The sequence below is a fragment of the Cnephaeus nilssonii genome (assembly GCF_951640355.1).
Source record: "Cnephaeus nilssonii genome assembly, chromosome: 6".
Taxonomy (NCBI): domain Eukaryota; kingdom Metazoa; phylum Chordata; class Mammalia; order Chiroptera; family Vespertilionidae; genus Cnephaeus; species Cnephaeus nilssonii.
Window position 1 is genome coordinate 20,715,993 of NC_137077.1, and position 15,488 is coordinate 20,731,480.

Sequence of the window (15,488 nt, forward strand, 5' to 3'; positions counted from 1 at the left end):
GATGGGGGCCGCCCTCCGAGAGGGTCGGGGCCGCCGCCGCCGCCGTCGCGGCGGCGACTGAAGCGGGAAGAGGAGAGGGGGGCGGGGGAGCGGCCGCCGCCGCCCCCCGTAGGCGCCGGAGCCCCGGATCCTGCTCGGAAGCAGCCAGCCGTCCCGAGCTACAGCCAGGTAAGACCTGCCGCCGCCGGGCCCCGGGCACGCCCGGGTTCGGGCCACGGCTCCCCCCGCACCCCTCCCCCACCCTCCCGTCCCCCTCCCGCCGCCGCCTCCATTTGTTATTTTCCCGATCGGGTCCCCCCACCGCGGGCACTGCCTGGCCTGAGGCTGTGGGGTCGGCCCCCGAGGAGGGAACGGGGCCAAGGGACCCGGAGGATCGGGCAGGTGGGGGGTGGGAGGGTCTCAGGAGGAGGACCCCGGACCCAAAGAGGAACCGAGGTGGCGGGGCGGGGGCGGGGGGTGAGGGATGCCCGTGAGGGGGCTTTGGGGCGAAGGCAAGAGGGAATGGAGAGGTGGCAGCGAGGTGGGGCATCGGGTCTCCAGGAGAAGCCCCAGCGGCCCAGAGCCGGGTGTCCGAGCCGGGTGGGGGGGTGGTGTGCAGGGGGAGTGGGAACTGGGGAAGGGGTGTGGTGGGGGGAAAGAGAGGGATGGTGGCTGTTGCGGGCGGAGAATGGAACCTGGGGAAAGGCTCAGGAGGGGTACACCTTTGAGAGCCCCCCCCCCCCCCCCCCGTGTTCCTGGGTGGAATTGGGAAGGCAGTGCCTTTGTGATTCAGTTTTCTTTCCCCTCGGTCAGGTCACCTCTGTCCCCCTTTTTTTTCTCTCCCAATTTCAGACATAGTTACTTCTTGGCGAGGAGCACGTTGGGGTCCAGTAGTGTGGGTCCCCCTAAAACTAATGGGGAGAGGAGCCCTGACGGAAGAGTTAGGGAGGAAGGTGTCTGGGAGCGTGGAAACCAGAGAACTGGGACATCCTGTAGGCACTTCAGACAAGCTGTCCCCTCCACCTTCAGTCCCCAGGGCATTCCACTGCCCCTCTGGTGTGGTTTCCCGGGTGGGTGGGTGGGGGGTCTTCATTACTATTGGAGCTCAGGGATTTCCCTTGGGGCATGGGCTTATTTTTCCGGGGGTGGGACTCTTAAGCTCTCTTCCCTGAGGGTGCCACCGAAAAGTAGGAGTTGGTTTGGCCACGGGAGGGGGAGTGGCTGGTAGATGGACCCCCGAGATGGACTCTTGAGGGGCAGGTTCTGTCATTTTGTTGCCATGGCAATGATCCACTGGGATGTCCAGTAGGTGGGGGTTCGGCATGTTGAGTGGACCTCGGCCTTTGGCTCTGTCCTTGGGACTGTTGTCTGGGTTTTGGAGGATGTGCCTAGTGTTGCTGGTGGGTAGGCTTTCCCTCCATCTTGACAGTCACGGTGTTTCTCCAAGCCCCTCCCGGTAGGCATGGTGGGAGCATGGAAAGGCTGTGCTCATTATACCATCTTTTGGTAGTTTTCTCTGACCCTCCCTCATTTTTAGGAACTTTTTGTATACAGTAGTCTTTTTGCTTCTTCGCACTGATGTTCTTCCATTTTCTAACGCTTGAGTCTTCCTCCCCGATCAATCTTTTCCTCTTTTGACACAGTGACCCCTTTCCTCAGCTAACCTTCGACCTATTTCTCCCATCTTGTAGGAATGGCTGGGCTCTCCACGCCCAGCTCAGGTAAGGGTGGCCCAGGGGAGAGGGCTGTGGAACCGCCTGGTGCGGTGGAAAGGCTCTATAACTGCAGCCCGAAGGCCTGGGCCTAGTCCTGGCTGTACTTCTGTGACCTTGGGCAAGTCACTTCTGTTTCTTTGAGCCTCAGCTTCGTTGTCAGGTGAAGGGGTTGTATAGATGAGGTGATGTCTGAGGCCCCTTTGACAATCCTGGGTTCTCTGAAGGCTTAAGCCAGTGCATTGTTACCTGCTGGTCTGGGCTGCTTTGTTATCTAGGTGTCACTTTGGACAGGTTTGTTCGTCTGGTAGATCTGGAATGATGATGGGGGCTGGAATTCAAGCCCTTCCCGAAAACCCTTGTGCCTCTATTGTATTCCCTCTGACATCCTTCTCCTATTTCTCCCTTAATTTCTTTTTCTGTTTTTACTTGGAGACTCTTTCCCTATTTCTCACTTTTCCACTTCCCCAATCTGGTCTTGATCATTTTCCTTTTGCAGTGAAGCGATGACGGGTGAATGAGCTGTGTGTTGCCAGACACATAGTAGGTGCTCTGTGAATGTTAGTTACAGTGACTGGCTACTAGGGCAAGATGGAGTGGAGCTTAGTTTGCTGGTGTTAAAACATGCCCCTGGTTCAGACACATAAATACAACCTTAATTTCTCTCTCCCCGCCTCTCCCTCCCCCAGGATTACCTACCTTTTAATGACTGCTTTTCTTCAAAGCTACTCATTGCTTATTTTATCAGATTTCAGCTGATTTTATTTTTTAAAAATATATTTTTATTGTTTTCAGAGAGGAAGGGAGAGGGAGGGAGAGAGAGAGAGAGAAATATCAATGATGAGAGAATCATTGATCAGCTGCCTCTTGCATGCCCCACACTGGGGATTGAGCTCACAACACGGGTATATGCCCTTGACTGGAATCGAACCCAGGACCCTTCAGTCCACATGCTGACACTCTATCCACTGAGCCACACCAGCCAGGGCAGATTTCAGCTGATTTTAAACGTTGAAGTATGGGGAGGGGCACACTAGGATTGCTCAGGTACATTCCTGTATTTTTGTGACCTTTTGGATGCCCTAGCTCTGACTGACTTGGTGAGCAGGTTTGGTACTGGGAAGGAGAGAGAGGCTCTTCTCTAGAGGGGCTTGCAAAGACATACCTGTCACTAATAGTCATCATAGTCCTTGTTGTGTGCTTCTGTTAAGATTGTTTTCCCCTTTTGATATTTGGCTTTTATTTGGACTTCTTGGGTTGACAGTATTTTAAAATCAGTCTACACAACAAAAATATGCTAATAGTTATAGTTGAAGAGAAGTGGCTGGTTTATTGGGCAGATCGTCTGTTTTAAGTTCAGAAGGCCTGGGGCTTTGGTCCATCTATTTTTCACTCAAGGAAATTCTTATTAAGTTTCCTGGAAAGGTTAGGCTCACCCCGCACTACCTGCCTCAGTATGGATCAGTGGAGGTGAGTGAGAAGTAATTACTTTGTATTCCTTGGGGAAAATATGATCTAGAAGGTGGAAATGCCATTTACCTTAGTGAAACCTCCTAACTCAGAACACGCAGGTAAGCTTACTCTGTTCCCACTGAGGCCAGCAGCACTTCATCCAAGAAGACCTACAAAGTTAGTGGGTTTACTTATTTATTTTTTAAATATATTTTACTGATTTCAGAGAAGAAGGGAGAGGGGGAGAGAGATAGAAACATCAATGATGAGAGAATCATCGACTGGCTGCGTCCTGCACGCCCCCCACTGGTGGATCGAGCCCACAACCCAGGCATGTGCCCTTGGGCGGAATCGAACCCGGGACCCTTCAGTCCGCAGGCCGACGCTCTATCCACTGAGCCAAACCAGCTAGGGCAAAGTTAGTGGGTTTAGAGGTCAAGAACAGAACACCCATATATACATGGCATCAGTGGGGGATATAGAAAGGAAGAAAACAGTAGCAAGGTAATATTTTTGCTCTCAAAAGATCATATGGTTGGTAGTATGGAAAGACATGACGCTTAGCAGGAAGTACAAACCAATGCAAATGAAAATAGCTGACTGTATAGATAGACACAGATATATAGATATAGATAGGGTGTGAGGAGGTGTATGTTCCCGTCTAAGCCAAGTGAGAGGATAGGCTCACAAATTTGTTTTGGGTACTCACTGATTTCATTGGTAAAGCGAAAGTCCTGCCTTTTCCTCTAGCCTTTGGGAACCCAAGCACTAGAGAGGGGGGTCTTTATGAGGCTCTCAAAAACGAAATTCTGCACTTTGGGGCTACGTAGATCTTGTCTTGGGATTGGTAGGGTTGCATTCTTTTGCATTGTAGAATGGGACATTCTTCTCCTACCCACTCTGATGTGAAAAAAAAGAGTATTTTCAAATCTCTGGGGCTGGTCTAGGTCTTCTGAGGATTATCTCAACCAACTTCTGATGAGAATAAAGTATAGAAGAAAGGACCTGGGCTTTGGAGTCAGGGAGAGGTGGGCTGGATTTTGGTGCTGTCACTGGTTCCTCACTGTATGCTCATCACAGAAGTTGGCAAGTCAGAATCACAAATCTTTGAGCCTGTTTCCTCACTTATGTAATGGGAATAAGAAGAACACCTACTTTTCAGGGTTGGTTATAAATATTAAATTGTGTATGTGAGGGCTTGACATAAAGAAGGTGCTCAATAAATAAGTTAATACTTTAGCTATGTTTCTTGATGTTCTTTTGTAAGGCTCTGTGGAGTTTGTGTGCGCACAAATATTTCCTAGGGATCATGAAGGGTAAAATAGTGTCATCTCCTGAATTGGGGCTCATAGATACATCTGAGTTTTATTGCCTTCCCCAGAGATGAAAGAGATGATATTGTAATTCACTTATAGAGAGCTGGGTAGACTATGGGGCAAGCCAGCCATGTATTGTGGGGCCTGTACTTTTTAATTTTTTTCAAAGTATATCTTTATTGATTTCAGAGAGGAAGGGAGAAGGGAGGAGAGAGATAGAAACATCAATGATGAGAGAGAATCATTGATTGGCTGCCTCCTGCACGCTCCCTACTGGGGGTTGAGCCTGCAACCCCGGGCATGTGCCCTTGACTGGAATCGAACCTGGGGCCCTTCAGTCCTCAGGCGGATGCTCTATCCACTGAGCCAAACCAGCTAGGGTGGGCCTGTACTTCTTGACTGAAAGGCCTAGGACTAGGGCACTTGCTGTTCCTTGACAAGCACAAGGGTAACCCCCTCAGACTCGATTCCCCGATTTGGACATTTTGATGGTCTTTTTCTAACAGGCTTCACTGAAAACAGACCCTGCAAGTTCCAGGTGCCTACACTGGAAACTTGGAGATCCTGCTTCCTGCTTCCCAGGCCACCGTTGTGGGGAACTTGGGGTGAAGCAGAGAAGTTTCTGTATTCAGCTGCCCAGGCAGAGGAGAATGGGGTCTCCACAGCCTGAAGAATGAAGACACGACAGAATAAAGACTCAGTGAGTGACAGCTTAAATGAGGGACGTGAAAGATTAGGGGCAGGGAAGCTAGGGGGACGGCCTGGAGAGAAAGAATTGCAGTAAGGCACATCTTGAAGTTAGATGTCGTGTAAAAAAAAACTTGGTTTCCTTTCTTCTCCTTCAGATGTCAATGAGGAGTGGACGGAAGAAAGAGGCCCCTGGGCCCCGGGAAGAATTGAGATCGAGGGGCCGGGCCTCCCCTGGAGGGGTCAGCACGTCCAGCAGTGATGGCAAAGCTGAGAAGTCTAGGCAGACAGCCAAGGTATTCTGTCTTGAGGTCCTCCCACAGGTGGCCCAGGCACTGGGGCTAAGGATGTGTGTGTGTTGTGGGGGAACTTGCTCTCTGGCAGAGGGTGATGGTGGAGGTCTGGGAGGTGTAAGACAGGAATTTTCTTTCTCGCTAACAGAAGGCACGAGTAGAGGAAGCCTCCACCCCCAAGGTCAGCAAGCAGGGCCGGAGTGAGGAGATCTCAGAGAGTGAAAGTGAGGAGACCAATGCACCAAAGAAGACCAAAACGGAGGTAGGAGACACTTGCAGGCATCCTGACCCAGCGTCTGACTGCTCTTTCCCCCACACTTCCTTTCCTTCAGGATTCCCACTTTAATCTCACCTGGGATATGAGAAAAGCGGAGCAGCCTAGCCCTTCCTTTTCTAGGTCCTGATTTTCAGGAAGGAGGAGGAGGTTAAGGGTGAGAAGTCTTAGTGGAAGGAACAGATAAATCATAAGAAAAATGCAGAAGTGGGCCTTCTAAGAACCAAGGGTTTCTGGGATGTTAGAGGTAAAGGAGTTAAGAAGGGGATGGATATAAGCTGGTGGAAGACAGGGATTTGGGTTCAGCTGTGGATAGGAAGAAGGTGCTTGAGATAAGATGGACACTTGAAGAAGGAATAGGGTTTTACAAGGAGGGGGTGATCTAGGGGCTGCTAGGGAGCAGCTGAGAATGTGGGGAGAGGGGTGGGATCCAGAGGTGGTAGGAAAGTGGGCGTGAGTAAGAGTGTTCATCACATCACGGCCCAATGGTGTGCTGTGAGGGGGAAATGATTTTGTGCAAGGGCGGTCCCAAATCTAGGGGAAGCAAGAAAGGAGAGGCAAAGGGGAAAACAGCCCTCCCTTTTCTGCAGCAGGAGCTCCCCCGGCCACAGTCCCCCTCGGATCTGGACAGTTTAGATGGGCGGAGCCTCAATGATGATGGTAGCAGTGACCCGAGGGATATAGACCAGGATAACCGAAGCACGTCCCCCAGCATCTACAGCCCTGGAAGCGTGGAGAATGACTCCGACTCGTCTTCGGGCCTGTCCCAGGGCCCAGCCCGCCCCTACCACCCACCTCCGCTCTTCCCTCCCTCCCCTCCACCGCCAGACAGCAACCCTCGACAGCCAGAGCCTGGTTTTGAATCCCACCCTTCTGTGACACCCACTGGATATCATGCTCCCATGGAGCCCCCCCCATCTCGAATGTTCCAGGCTCCTCCTGGGGCGCCGCCCCCTCATCCACAGCTCTACCCTGGGGGTGCTGGTGGAGGAGTTTTGTCTGGACCCCCAATGGGTCCCAAGGGGGGAGCGGCTGCCTCTTCAGTGGGGGCCCCTAGTGGCGGTAAGCAGCACCCCCCACCCACTACCCCCATTTCAATATCGAGCTCTGGGGCTGGTGGTGCTCCCCCAACAAAGCCATCAAATGCTCCAGTGGGTGGTGGAAACCTCCCCTCTGCTCCTCCACCAGCCACCTTCCCACATGTGACACCAAACCTGCCCCCCCCACCTGCTTTGAGACCCCTTAACAATGCATCGGCCTCCCCTCCTGGCCTGGGAGCCCAGCCGCTACCTGGGCATCTGCCCTCTCCCCATGCCATGGGGCAGGGGATGGGTGGACTTCCTCCCGGCCCAGAAAAGGGCCCCACTCTTGCTCCTTCACCCCACCCTCTACCCCCTGCTTCCTCTTCGGCCCCAGCCCCGCCGATGAGGTACCCTTACTCGTCCTCTAGTGGTAGCTCTGCAGCAGCCTCCTCTTCCAGTTCTTCGTCCTCCTCTGCCTCCCAATACCCAGCTTCCCAGGCGTTGCCCAGTTATCCCCACTCCTTCCCTCCCCCAACAAGCCTCTCTGTCTCTAATCAGCCACCCAAGTACACTCAGCCTTCCCTCCCATCCCAGGCTGTGTGGAGCCAGGGTCCCCCCCCACCTCCTCCCTATGGCCGCCTCTTAGCCAACAACAATGCCCATCCAGGCCCCTTCCCTCCTCCTACTGGAGGCCAATCCACTGCCCACCCACCAGCCCCAGCACATCACCATCACCACCAGCAACAGCAACAACAGCAGCAGCAGCAACAGCAGCAGCAGCAGCATCATGGGAACTCTGGGCCCCCTCCACCCGGAGCCTATCCCCACCCCCTGGAGGGCAGTAATTCCCACCATGCGCACCCTTACGCCATGTCTCCCTCCCTGGGCTCTCTGAGGCCCTACCCACCGGGGCCAGCACACCTGCCCCCACCTCACAGCCAGGTGACCTACAGCCAGGCAGGCCCCAGTGGCCCCCCAACCTCTTCCTCCTCTTCCAGTTCCTCTTCCTCCTCTCAAGGGTCCTACCCATGTTCACACCCCTCTCCTTCCCAGGGCCCCCAAGGGGCGCCCTACCCCTTCCCACCGGCGCCTCCGGTCACCACCTCCTCGGCTACGCTTTCCACAGTCATAGCCACAGTGGCGTCCTCGCCAGCAGGCTACAAGACGGCCTCCCCCCCAGGGGCCCCGCCGTATGGGAAGAGGGCTCCGTCCCCAGGGGCCTACAAGACAGCCACCCCACCGGGATACAAACCGGGGTCCCCGCCCTCCTTCCGAACGGGGACCCCACCGGGCTACCGAGGCGCCTCGCCGCCCGCAGGCCCGGGGACCTTCAAGCCAGGCTCGCCCACTGTGGGGTCGGGGCCGCTGCCGCCAGCAGGACCCTCGGGCCTGTCTTCGCTGCCACAGCCGGCCGGCCTGGCCTCGGGGCCGCCCCTGAACGCCACGCAGATCAAACAGGAGCCGGCTGAGGAGTACGAGACCCCCGAGAGCCCGGTGCCCGCGGCCCGCAGCCCCTCCCCCCCTCCCAAGGTGGTAGACGTGCCCAGCCATGCCAGTCAGTCAGCCCGGTGAGTGGGGCGCGGGCGGGCCTGGGATGGGGACGGCGGAGGGGTAACGGAGAGGGGAGGCGGGGGTCCGGGGGCTGCGTTCCCAAGGCGCTTTGTGAAGTACTGCGGGCCCGCTCCGCCCGCCCAGCCCGTGGGGCTGAGTGCGCGCCGCCTCTGCGCCCACAGGTTCAACAAACACCTGGACCGCGGCTTTAACTCGTGCGCGCGCAGCGACTTGTACTTCGTGCCCTTGGAGGGCTCCAAGCTGGCCAAGAAGCGGGCCGACCTGGTGGAGAAGGTGCGGCGCGAGGCCGAACAGCGCGCGCGCGAAGAAAAGGAGCGCGAGCGCGAGCGAGAACGCGAGAAGGAGCGCGAGCGCGAGAAGGAACGCGAGCTGGAGCGGAGCGTGGTGAGTGCGTCACGGCGTGCGCCTCCCGCCTTCCGGCGTTCCTAGTGCGCCGCGCAGTCAGGCTCAAGGGGCGGGGGGATCACTGCGCCACCTCTTGGAGAGGAGGAAGTACTGCAGCCCAGGAAATGGAGCCCAAAGGATTCCTGCGAGAGGGATGCCTGGTTTGGGGGCGGCTCAGGTCAGACTACCTGTGGATTGTAAGAAGAACTGCTAGTCAGGAGAAGTGGGTAGGGAAGTTCCTGGTAGGCTGAATTCCAATAAGACGAGGTATTTTGGCATTCTGCTGCTGAGATAAACTAGCAGCTCAGGATTGCCCATCTTTTTTATTATTGATTTTTAGAGAGGAAGGAAGAGAGAAACATGGTGGGTTGCTTTCCGCCCATGTCCCAACCCGGGATTGAACCTGCAACCTTTTGGTGGACAGGATGATGCTCCAACCAACAGCCACACCAGTCAGGGCCTGGCCACTATTTTATAAGACTGCTCTTCTAACTCCTTTTCTTCCTGTACCCCACAGAAGTTGGCTCAGGAGGGCCGTGCTCCAGTGGAGTGCCCATCTCTCGGCCCAGTGCCCCATCGCCCTCCATTTGAGCCGGGCAGTGCTGTGGCTACAGTGCCCCCCTACCTGGGTCCTGACACTCCAGCCCTGCGCACACTCAGTGAATATGCCCGGCCTCACGTCATGTCTCCTGGCAATCGCAACCATCCGTTCTACGTGCCCCTGGGGGCAGTGGACCCGGGACTCCTGGGTTACAATGTCCCAGCCCTGTACAGCAGTGACCCAGCAGCCCGGGAGAGGGAGCGGGAAGCCCGAGAAAGAGACCTCCGTGACCGCCTCAAGCCTGGCTTTGAGGTGAAGCCCAGTGAGCTGGAACCCCTACATGGGGTTCCTGGGCCTGGCCTGGATCCCTTCCCCCGACATGGAGGCCTAGCTCTGCAGCCTGGCCCCCCTGGCCTGCACCCTTTCCCCTTTCATCCGAGTCTGGGGCCCCTGGAGAGAGAACGTCTGGCACTGGCCGCGGGGCCAGCCCTGCGGCCTGACATGTCCTACGCAGAGCGCCTAGCAGCTGAGAGGCAGCATGCAGAAAGGGTGGCAGCCCTGGGCAATGACCCCCTGGCCCGGCTGCAGATGCTCAATGTGACCCCCCATCACCACCAGCACTCCCACATCCACTCTCACCTGCACCTTCACCAGCAGGATGCCATCCATGCAGGTGAGATTCCTACTTCCTTCCTTGCCGCCCCCCCCCCCCCCCCCCCCGCAAGTGATTGGGCTCTTCTGTTCCTCAATCCAGGACCTTCCTAGTCTGGCATGAGCTCTCAAGTGCTTCCCTGATCTTTGCTTCCCTGTCATTCACCAGCCTGTCACCTCATACCCGAGCCTTGCCACGGAGACTGTTCCCCACATCCCCACCATCGTCAGTCTAGCATCCCACCCATGACAGAGGCCAAAGCTGGAGCCCTTGGAGAGAGCACTGCTTTTCTACCGTTCTAGCCCATCAGCCCATTCCCCCAGCCCCTCACATACCTGTTTTCTTGCTCCTCTGGATTCAGCTCTTGTGATTTCTTGCCATCTTCTCCCCTCCCAGCTGCAGGTCTTTTGTGTTCCTCCCCATCTCTGTGCCTTTCAGAAAGAGCCCTGTAGCTGTGGTTGTGGGCATCATAGGTGATAATGAGCTTTACTTACTGTCCTTTTACTACATTTCTTTTAAAAAATACTGATTTCAGAGAGGAAGGGAGGGGGAGAGAGAGATAGAAACATCAAAAATGAGAGAGAATCATTGATAGGCTGTCTCCTGCACGCCCCCAACTGGGGATCGAGCCCATAACTTGGACATGTGCCCTTGACCAGAATCCAACCTGGGACCCTTCAGTCCGCAGGCCTATGCTCTAGCCACTGAGCCAAAACCGGCTAGGGTTTCACTAGATTTCTTATTGCCCAATCTAACCATACACTCATGTTCATTCCAACCTCCCTTGAGCTTTCTCTCTCTCTGTTAACCTCTGTTCTCTTCCTGTCTCATTTTCTAAACTTTCTATCCTCTTTCATCTCCTCTAAGCAGACTACTTCTCTTTCCTTTTCCTCAAACCCCTCTGATAACTATAATCTGTCCATCAGTATGTCCCTGCTCCCTTGGCATCTTATACGTGTCCATTGTGCTCCTTCTTCCACTCTGGATCTCCCTGTGTTTGGTTTGCCATCTCTCCCCCCAGGCTTGGATCCCTTCACTACATGCATGGTTTTCCCCAAACCTGCCTTCTGGTGACACCTTCCTCTTCTTTACCCTCCAGCCTCTGCCTCAGTGCACCCTCTCATTGACCCTCTGGCCTCAGGGTCTCACCTTACCCGGATACCCTACCCAGCTGGGACCCTCCCCAACCCCCTTCTTCCTCACCCTCTGCACGAGAATGAAGTTCTTCGTCACCAGCTCTTTGGTAAGGATGGAGGTTGGGGATAGGGAAGGTCTAATAAGAGAAGAGCAGAAAGGAGGAATTTGGGTGGTGGGGTTGGCCTAATTGGGCTTGGGGATGGGTGAGGAAGTGCCCAGAAGAGCTGGGGATGGGAGTAGCTTCACTGAAGAGAGGCATAGGTTTATTGCCAGGCTAAGAAGTTTGAATCCTAACTCCACCACTGGCATTTTTCAAGACTGCTGTTACCTAACATTTTTAGTCTCAGTTTCCTCTGTATGTAAAGTGGTTGGTTATCTCCTGGCTCAGAGTAGGTCATCAGTCATGTGCCCTCCCTGTGCCCTTGCTGCCTACAGCTGCTCCTTACCGGGACCTGCCAGCTTCCCTCTCTGCCCCGATGTCAGCAGCTCACCAGCTGCAGGCCATGCACGCACAGTCCGCCGAGCTGCAGCGCCTGGCGCTGGAGCAGCAGCAGTGGCTGCATGCCCATCACCCACTGCACAGTGTGCCGCTACCTGCCCAGGAGGACTACTACAGGTACTACTGGGCACCCCTAGGCCAGGAATGGGAGATGTAAGCCTGGGATGGGGTGTAGGCATGGTACAACTTGGTGTTAGTCTTCTCAGGGAGGGATCCCCTCTTCCACCCTCCTCTGTGAGAGGGGTCAGGTCAGATTTGGCCTCAGTCGCATATCTCTGTTCTACTCCTAGTCACCTGAAAAAGGAAAGTGACAAGCCACTGTAAACCTGCAATCAAGAGAACACCCAAGTGTGCATCTGGATCTTGGAAGTCTCCTCCCGGCCTGCCACCCAGAGCGAGGAGGGGTGCTGCTCAGTTGCAGGGCCTCGGCAGCTGGGCAGAGGAAGGGAGGAAGGGACAGATGGGAAACCGAGGCTCCTGTGGTGTGCAGAGGTGGGGAGGTGGCGGGGGTGGGGGCAGAAGCGCACAGTATCTTGGACCAGGTCCCTCTTTTTGTCCCCCTGCTTTCTCCCTCTCCCACGCCCAGCCCGTGGCCACGCCCCCTCCCGCCCCGTTGGTGTGATTATTTCATCTGTTAGATGTGGCTGTTTTTGCGTAGCATTGTGTGCCACCCCTGCCTCTACCCAATCCCTGTGTGCGCGCCCCCCTCTGCAATGTATGCCCCTTGCCCCTGCCCCACATTAATAATTTATATATATAAATATCTATATGATGCTCTTTAAAAACATCCCAACCAAAACCAACCAAACAAAACGTCCTCACAACTCCCCAGGAAGATGGCTGTGACTCCTTATTTGCGGGCTATGGGGGTGGGGGTGGGTGGGAAGTTGTCTGCTCAGTGGGGCCTCCAGAGAGACTCTTTGGGAAGTTGGAAGGGATGGGCCTTCTGAAGAACTGGCTGAGGGACCCTGGACAGTTGAACAGGACACTCCCATCAGGATGCTGGAGGCCTGGGACAGGCATGCCTCTGCCAAGGTCAGGTCTAGGGAATACTGACTTCTGAGGGTTTTGTTTTTAAAATACATTTTTTATTAATTTCAGAGGAAGGGAGAGGGAGAGCGGGATAGAAACATCAATGAGAGAAAGATCATTGATTGGCTGCTTCCTGCAAACTCTACCCTCCCAACGCCCCCATGAGCCTGTAACCCTGGCATGCCTGGTTCATAGGTCAACGCTCAACCCTTGAACCACCACTGCCGCGCTGAGGTGTGACAGCTAGGAGGACCAGTCTGAATCCTTTCTATAGAATACTTTGAGACATGAAGCAGAGGTCCAAGAGCCTTGTTTCAACAGATTAAAGCGATTAGACTCCAGGAGTCTTTACCCGATGGTTTGAGAAGAGAGTAGGTGACCATTTCAAACGCCTAGAAGAGAAGTTGGAAGGCATTACGCTTCAGCATTCCTATACAAGGCCCTGGTAGGAAAGTGCGACAGCTGTTTCAGTTCCAAGCTCTTATTGCTGCAAATCACTGTCTCCGTTCTTAAAAACCAAAAGGTGTGACTAGCTTCTCTCAGCCAATCGGCATCGATCTCATTTGCATACGCTCGTATCAAACGTTTGCAAACTCTAGAAATGCATATGAATAAGTCCCTTAAATACTGTTTTTCCTTGTAAAAGTTGCAGTGCGCACCGTTGCTCGCACAGCGGTGGGAACTAGGAAAGTCCGCTCTGAGTCACCCTCACCAAGATTGGAGTCCACGGGTCCCCCGCGTTCTCTCCCGGGCCCGCCCTGCAGTGCTTACAGCTCTTTTTGAATTTGTCCAGCAGGTCTTCCGGCTCGCACCGGAAGGCCCACCCCAAAAAGCAAGTTCTTGGTAACAATAGAATGACTTGATATCCGGGCGAGCGCTATTTCTGCTAGTTCTTAGAGCGTCACACACACACCTGATATTCTCAGCTCCTGGGGGTTCGGTGGGGTGCTCTGGGGGGCGCACGAGGGACTTCCGGCCGCGGCTGACACTTTCCCCCGCCCCCGCTACCCCGGAGAACCGGTCCCGGCGACCTCCCTCTCCTCCCGGCCATTTCCCTGGTCCTGCCGTACGTGCTGCTTCTGTTGCACGATGGCGTCCGCCTCGGCCCAGGCTGCGGCCCTGAGCGCCGAACAGGCCAAGGGTGAGCAGCAGAGGGGGGGCTGCCTGCCGGAGGAGGGAGCCGGCGGGGGGATAACAGCGAGATGTGCTTGCTCCGCCGGAAACGGGGCGCGGGGTACCATCCTCCCTCCTCTGAGAGGGGGGCCCTAGAGCGAGGGATGCGGGGCCGTGTTTATCGGGTTACTACGGCTTCAGCCCACTAATTCCCTGTCCTCTTCCCTGCACTGTCGGCGGGGCCTGCTGGCCATGCTCCGACGCCTACCCCGGGACGCCACCCTGGGTTGCATCCGCCACACAGTGGTCCTGGCCGAGGTGATCCAGGCGTTCTCGGCCCCCGAGAACGCCGTGCGCATGGACGAGGCTCGGGACAACGCGTGCAACGACATGGGCAAGATGCTGCAGTTCGTGCTGCCCGTGGCCACGCAGATTCAGCAGGAGGTCATCAAGGCCTATGGCTTCAGCTGCGACGGGGAAGGTGGGTCGGCAGGGGATGGGGTGGAGTTGGGGAGAAAGGTGCTGGATTCATTGTGTCCTCGAGCTGTCGTCTCCCTTCTCGCCACAAGGAGGCAGCCATGATCCGACCAATAGTATTGGCACTGAGAGCCTAGGACCTACTCTGAAATGTGCCAGGTGAAGTCTTAAGTGCATTTTGAAGTTACCATTAATTCTACTATTATTCCATTTTAAGACGAGGAAACATGTTCTTGTAGTAAACTAAGTGCCGGAGGGTCGTCACAGCAGAGCTGGACCTGGATCCCGTTTTGAAAGCTTGTAGTCTGCATAATGGCAGCTTCCGCAGCCCCTCCAAGGTGTTGGAGGCTTGGAAGTTCAGTTTCTTTAATGAGATCATGGTATTCCCCAAGGGTGTTGACTGATTTAGGCCAGCTACCCCATGGCCCTCCTGTGTTGTGGTTATAGATATGGGGTCTTTCCTGGGTGTTCATACTTTGGATTCCTGTGACTAAATTGCTAAAATTGTTCACTTGATAGGGAGAAGCTCACTGCTTCGGGATATTTCCATTTCCTGCATCCCATCTAGTTGTGCTCCGTGTAGACCAGAAAGTGGTTGATCCAAACCCCCAGGGCAGAGGCCGTTCATGTGCCTTGTTTTGCAGACAGCTACCTGGCGAGTGACTCATGCTCAAGCTACCCTCTCCTCGTCTTGAGCACCTCCATTCCCTGGGGATGTGGGTTGACCTCAGACACCTCCCCCCCCCTCCTTGCAGGTGTCCTGAAGTTTGCCCGCTTGGTCAAGTCTTACGAAGCCCAGGATCCTGAGATTGCCAGCCTGTCAGGCAAGCTGAAGGCACTGTTCCTGCCGCCGATGACACTGCCACCCCACGGGCCTGCTTCAGGTGGCAGCGTAGCCGCCTCCTGAGAGCTGGCCTCCCCTGTGCCGTTGCCTGGGAAGGGAGGATCTCGGTGTCCCAGTGGATAATAAACATGCCTGTGGTTTATTCTCAGCCTCATTCGTTTGTGACCTGACAAGCCCACCTCCTGGCCCCGGATTCCCTCTGCCATTTCAGTTGCTCAGGTCCCTGTCCAGATACTTCCTTTGCTCTTGCTGGGCCCAACCCTGCTCCAAGGCAGGGTCGGAGGGTGGGCCGGGCCCCCTCAACACCCTGAGTGGGTGGGCCTGCACAGGTAGTACCTCTGGTGAGGAATGGGGCTTCCTGGGCTTCTACTGCGGCCCCTGGGAGGCTGTGGACCAAAAACGTTCCTCATTGGCTGGTGTTCCCTTGGCCAGGGTTACTTCCTGGTCCTGGCCCCCACCCGCCCTCCTGTGGCCCTGTCAGCTTGCGCTCCAGGTGGAGCTC

General features: G+C 55.5%; 2 protein-coding genes across 3 annotated transcripts; both read left to right on the forward strand.

Annotated features, from left to right (window-relative positions):
* On the forward strand, positions 1 to 12,349 carry ATN1 (atrophin 1). Of its 2 annotated transcripts, none has more exons than XM_079773398.1 (10): positions 1 to 168; positions 4,966 to 5,159; positions 5,305 to 5,442; positions 5,588 to 5,701; positions 6,304 to 8,303; positions 8,469 to 8,691; positions 9,209 to 9,905; positions 10,984 to 11,127; positions 11,457 to 11,637; positions 11,811 to 12,349. In XM_079773398.1, exons 2-10 carry the CDS (start codon positions 5,133 to 5,135, stop codon positions 11,842 to 11,844), a joined length of 3,558 nt encoding a protein of 1,185 aa, XP_079629524.1. In that variant the 5' UTR covers positions 1 to 168; positions 4,966 to 5,132; the 3' UTR covers positions 11,845 to 12,349. The 2 variants fall into 2 exon arrangements, with proteins under 2 accessions (XP_079629524.1, XP_079629525.1); XM_079773399.1 differs by having other exon boundaries at positions 6,307 to 8,303.
* A 117-nt stretch (positions 12,350 to 12,466) lies between these two features.
* On the forward strand, positions 12,467 to 15,128 carry LOC307101911 (protein C10). Its single transcript, XM_079775420.1, has 3 exons — positions 12,467 to 13,693; positions 13,970 to 14,146; positions 14,898 to 15,128. The coding sequence occupies exons 1-3, from the start codon at positions 13,642 to 13,644 to the stop codon at positions 15,047 to 15,049; spliced, it is 381 nt and encodes a 126-aa protein (XP_079631546.1). The 5' UTR covers positions 12,467 to 13,641; the 3' UTR covers positions 15,050 to 15,128.
* The last annotated feature ends 360 nt before the right edge of the window (positions 15,129 to 15,488 follow it).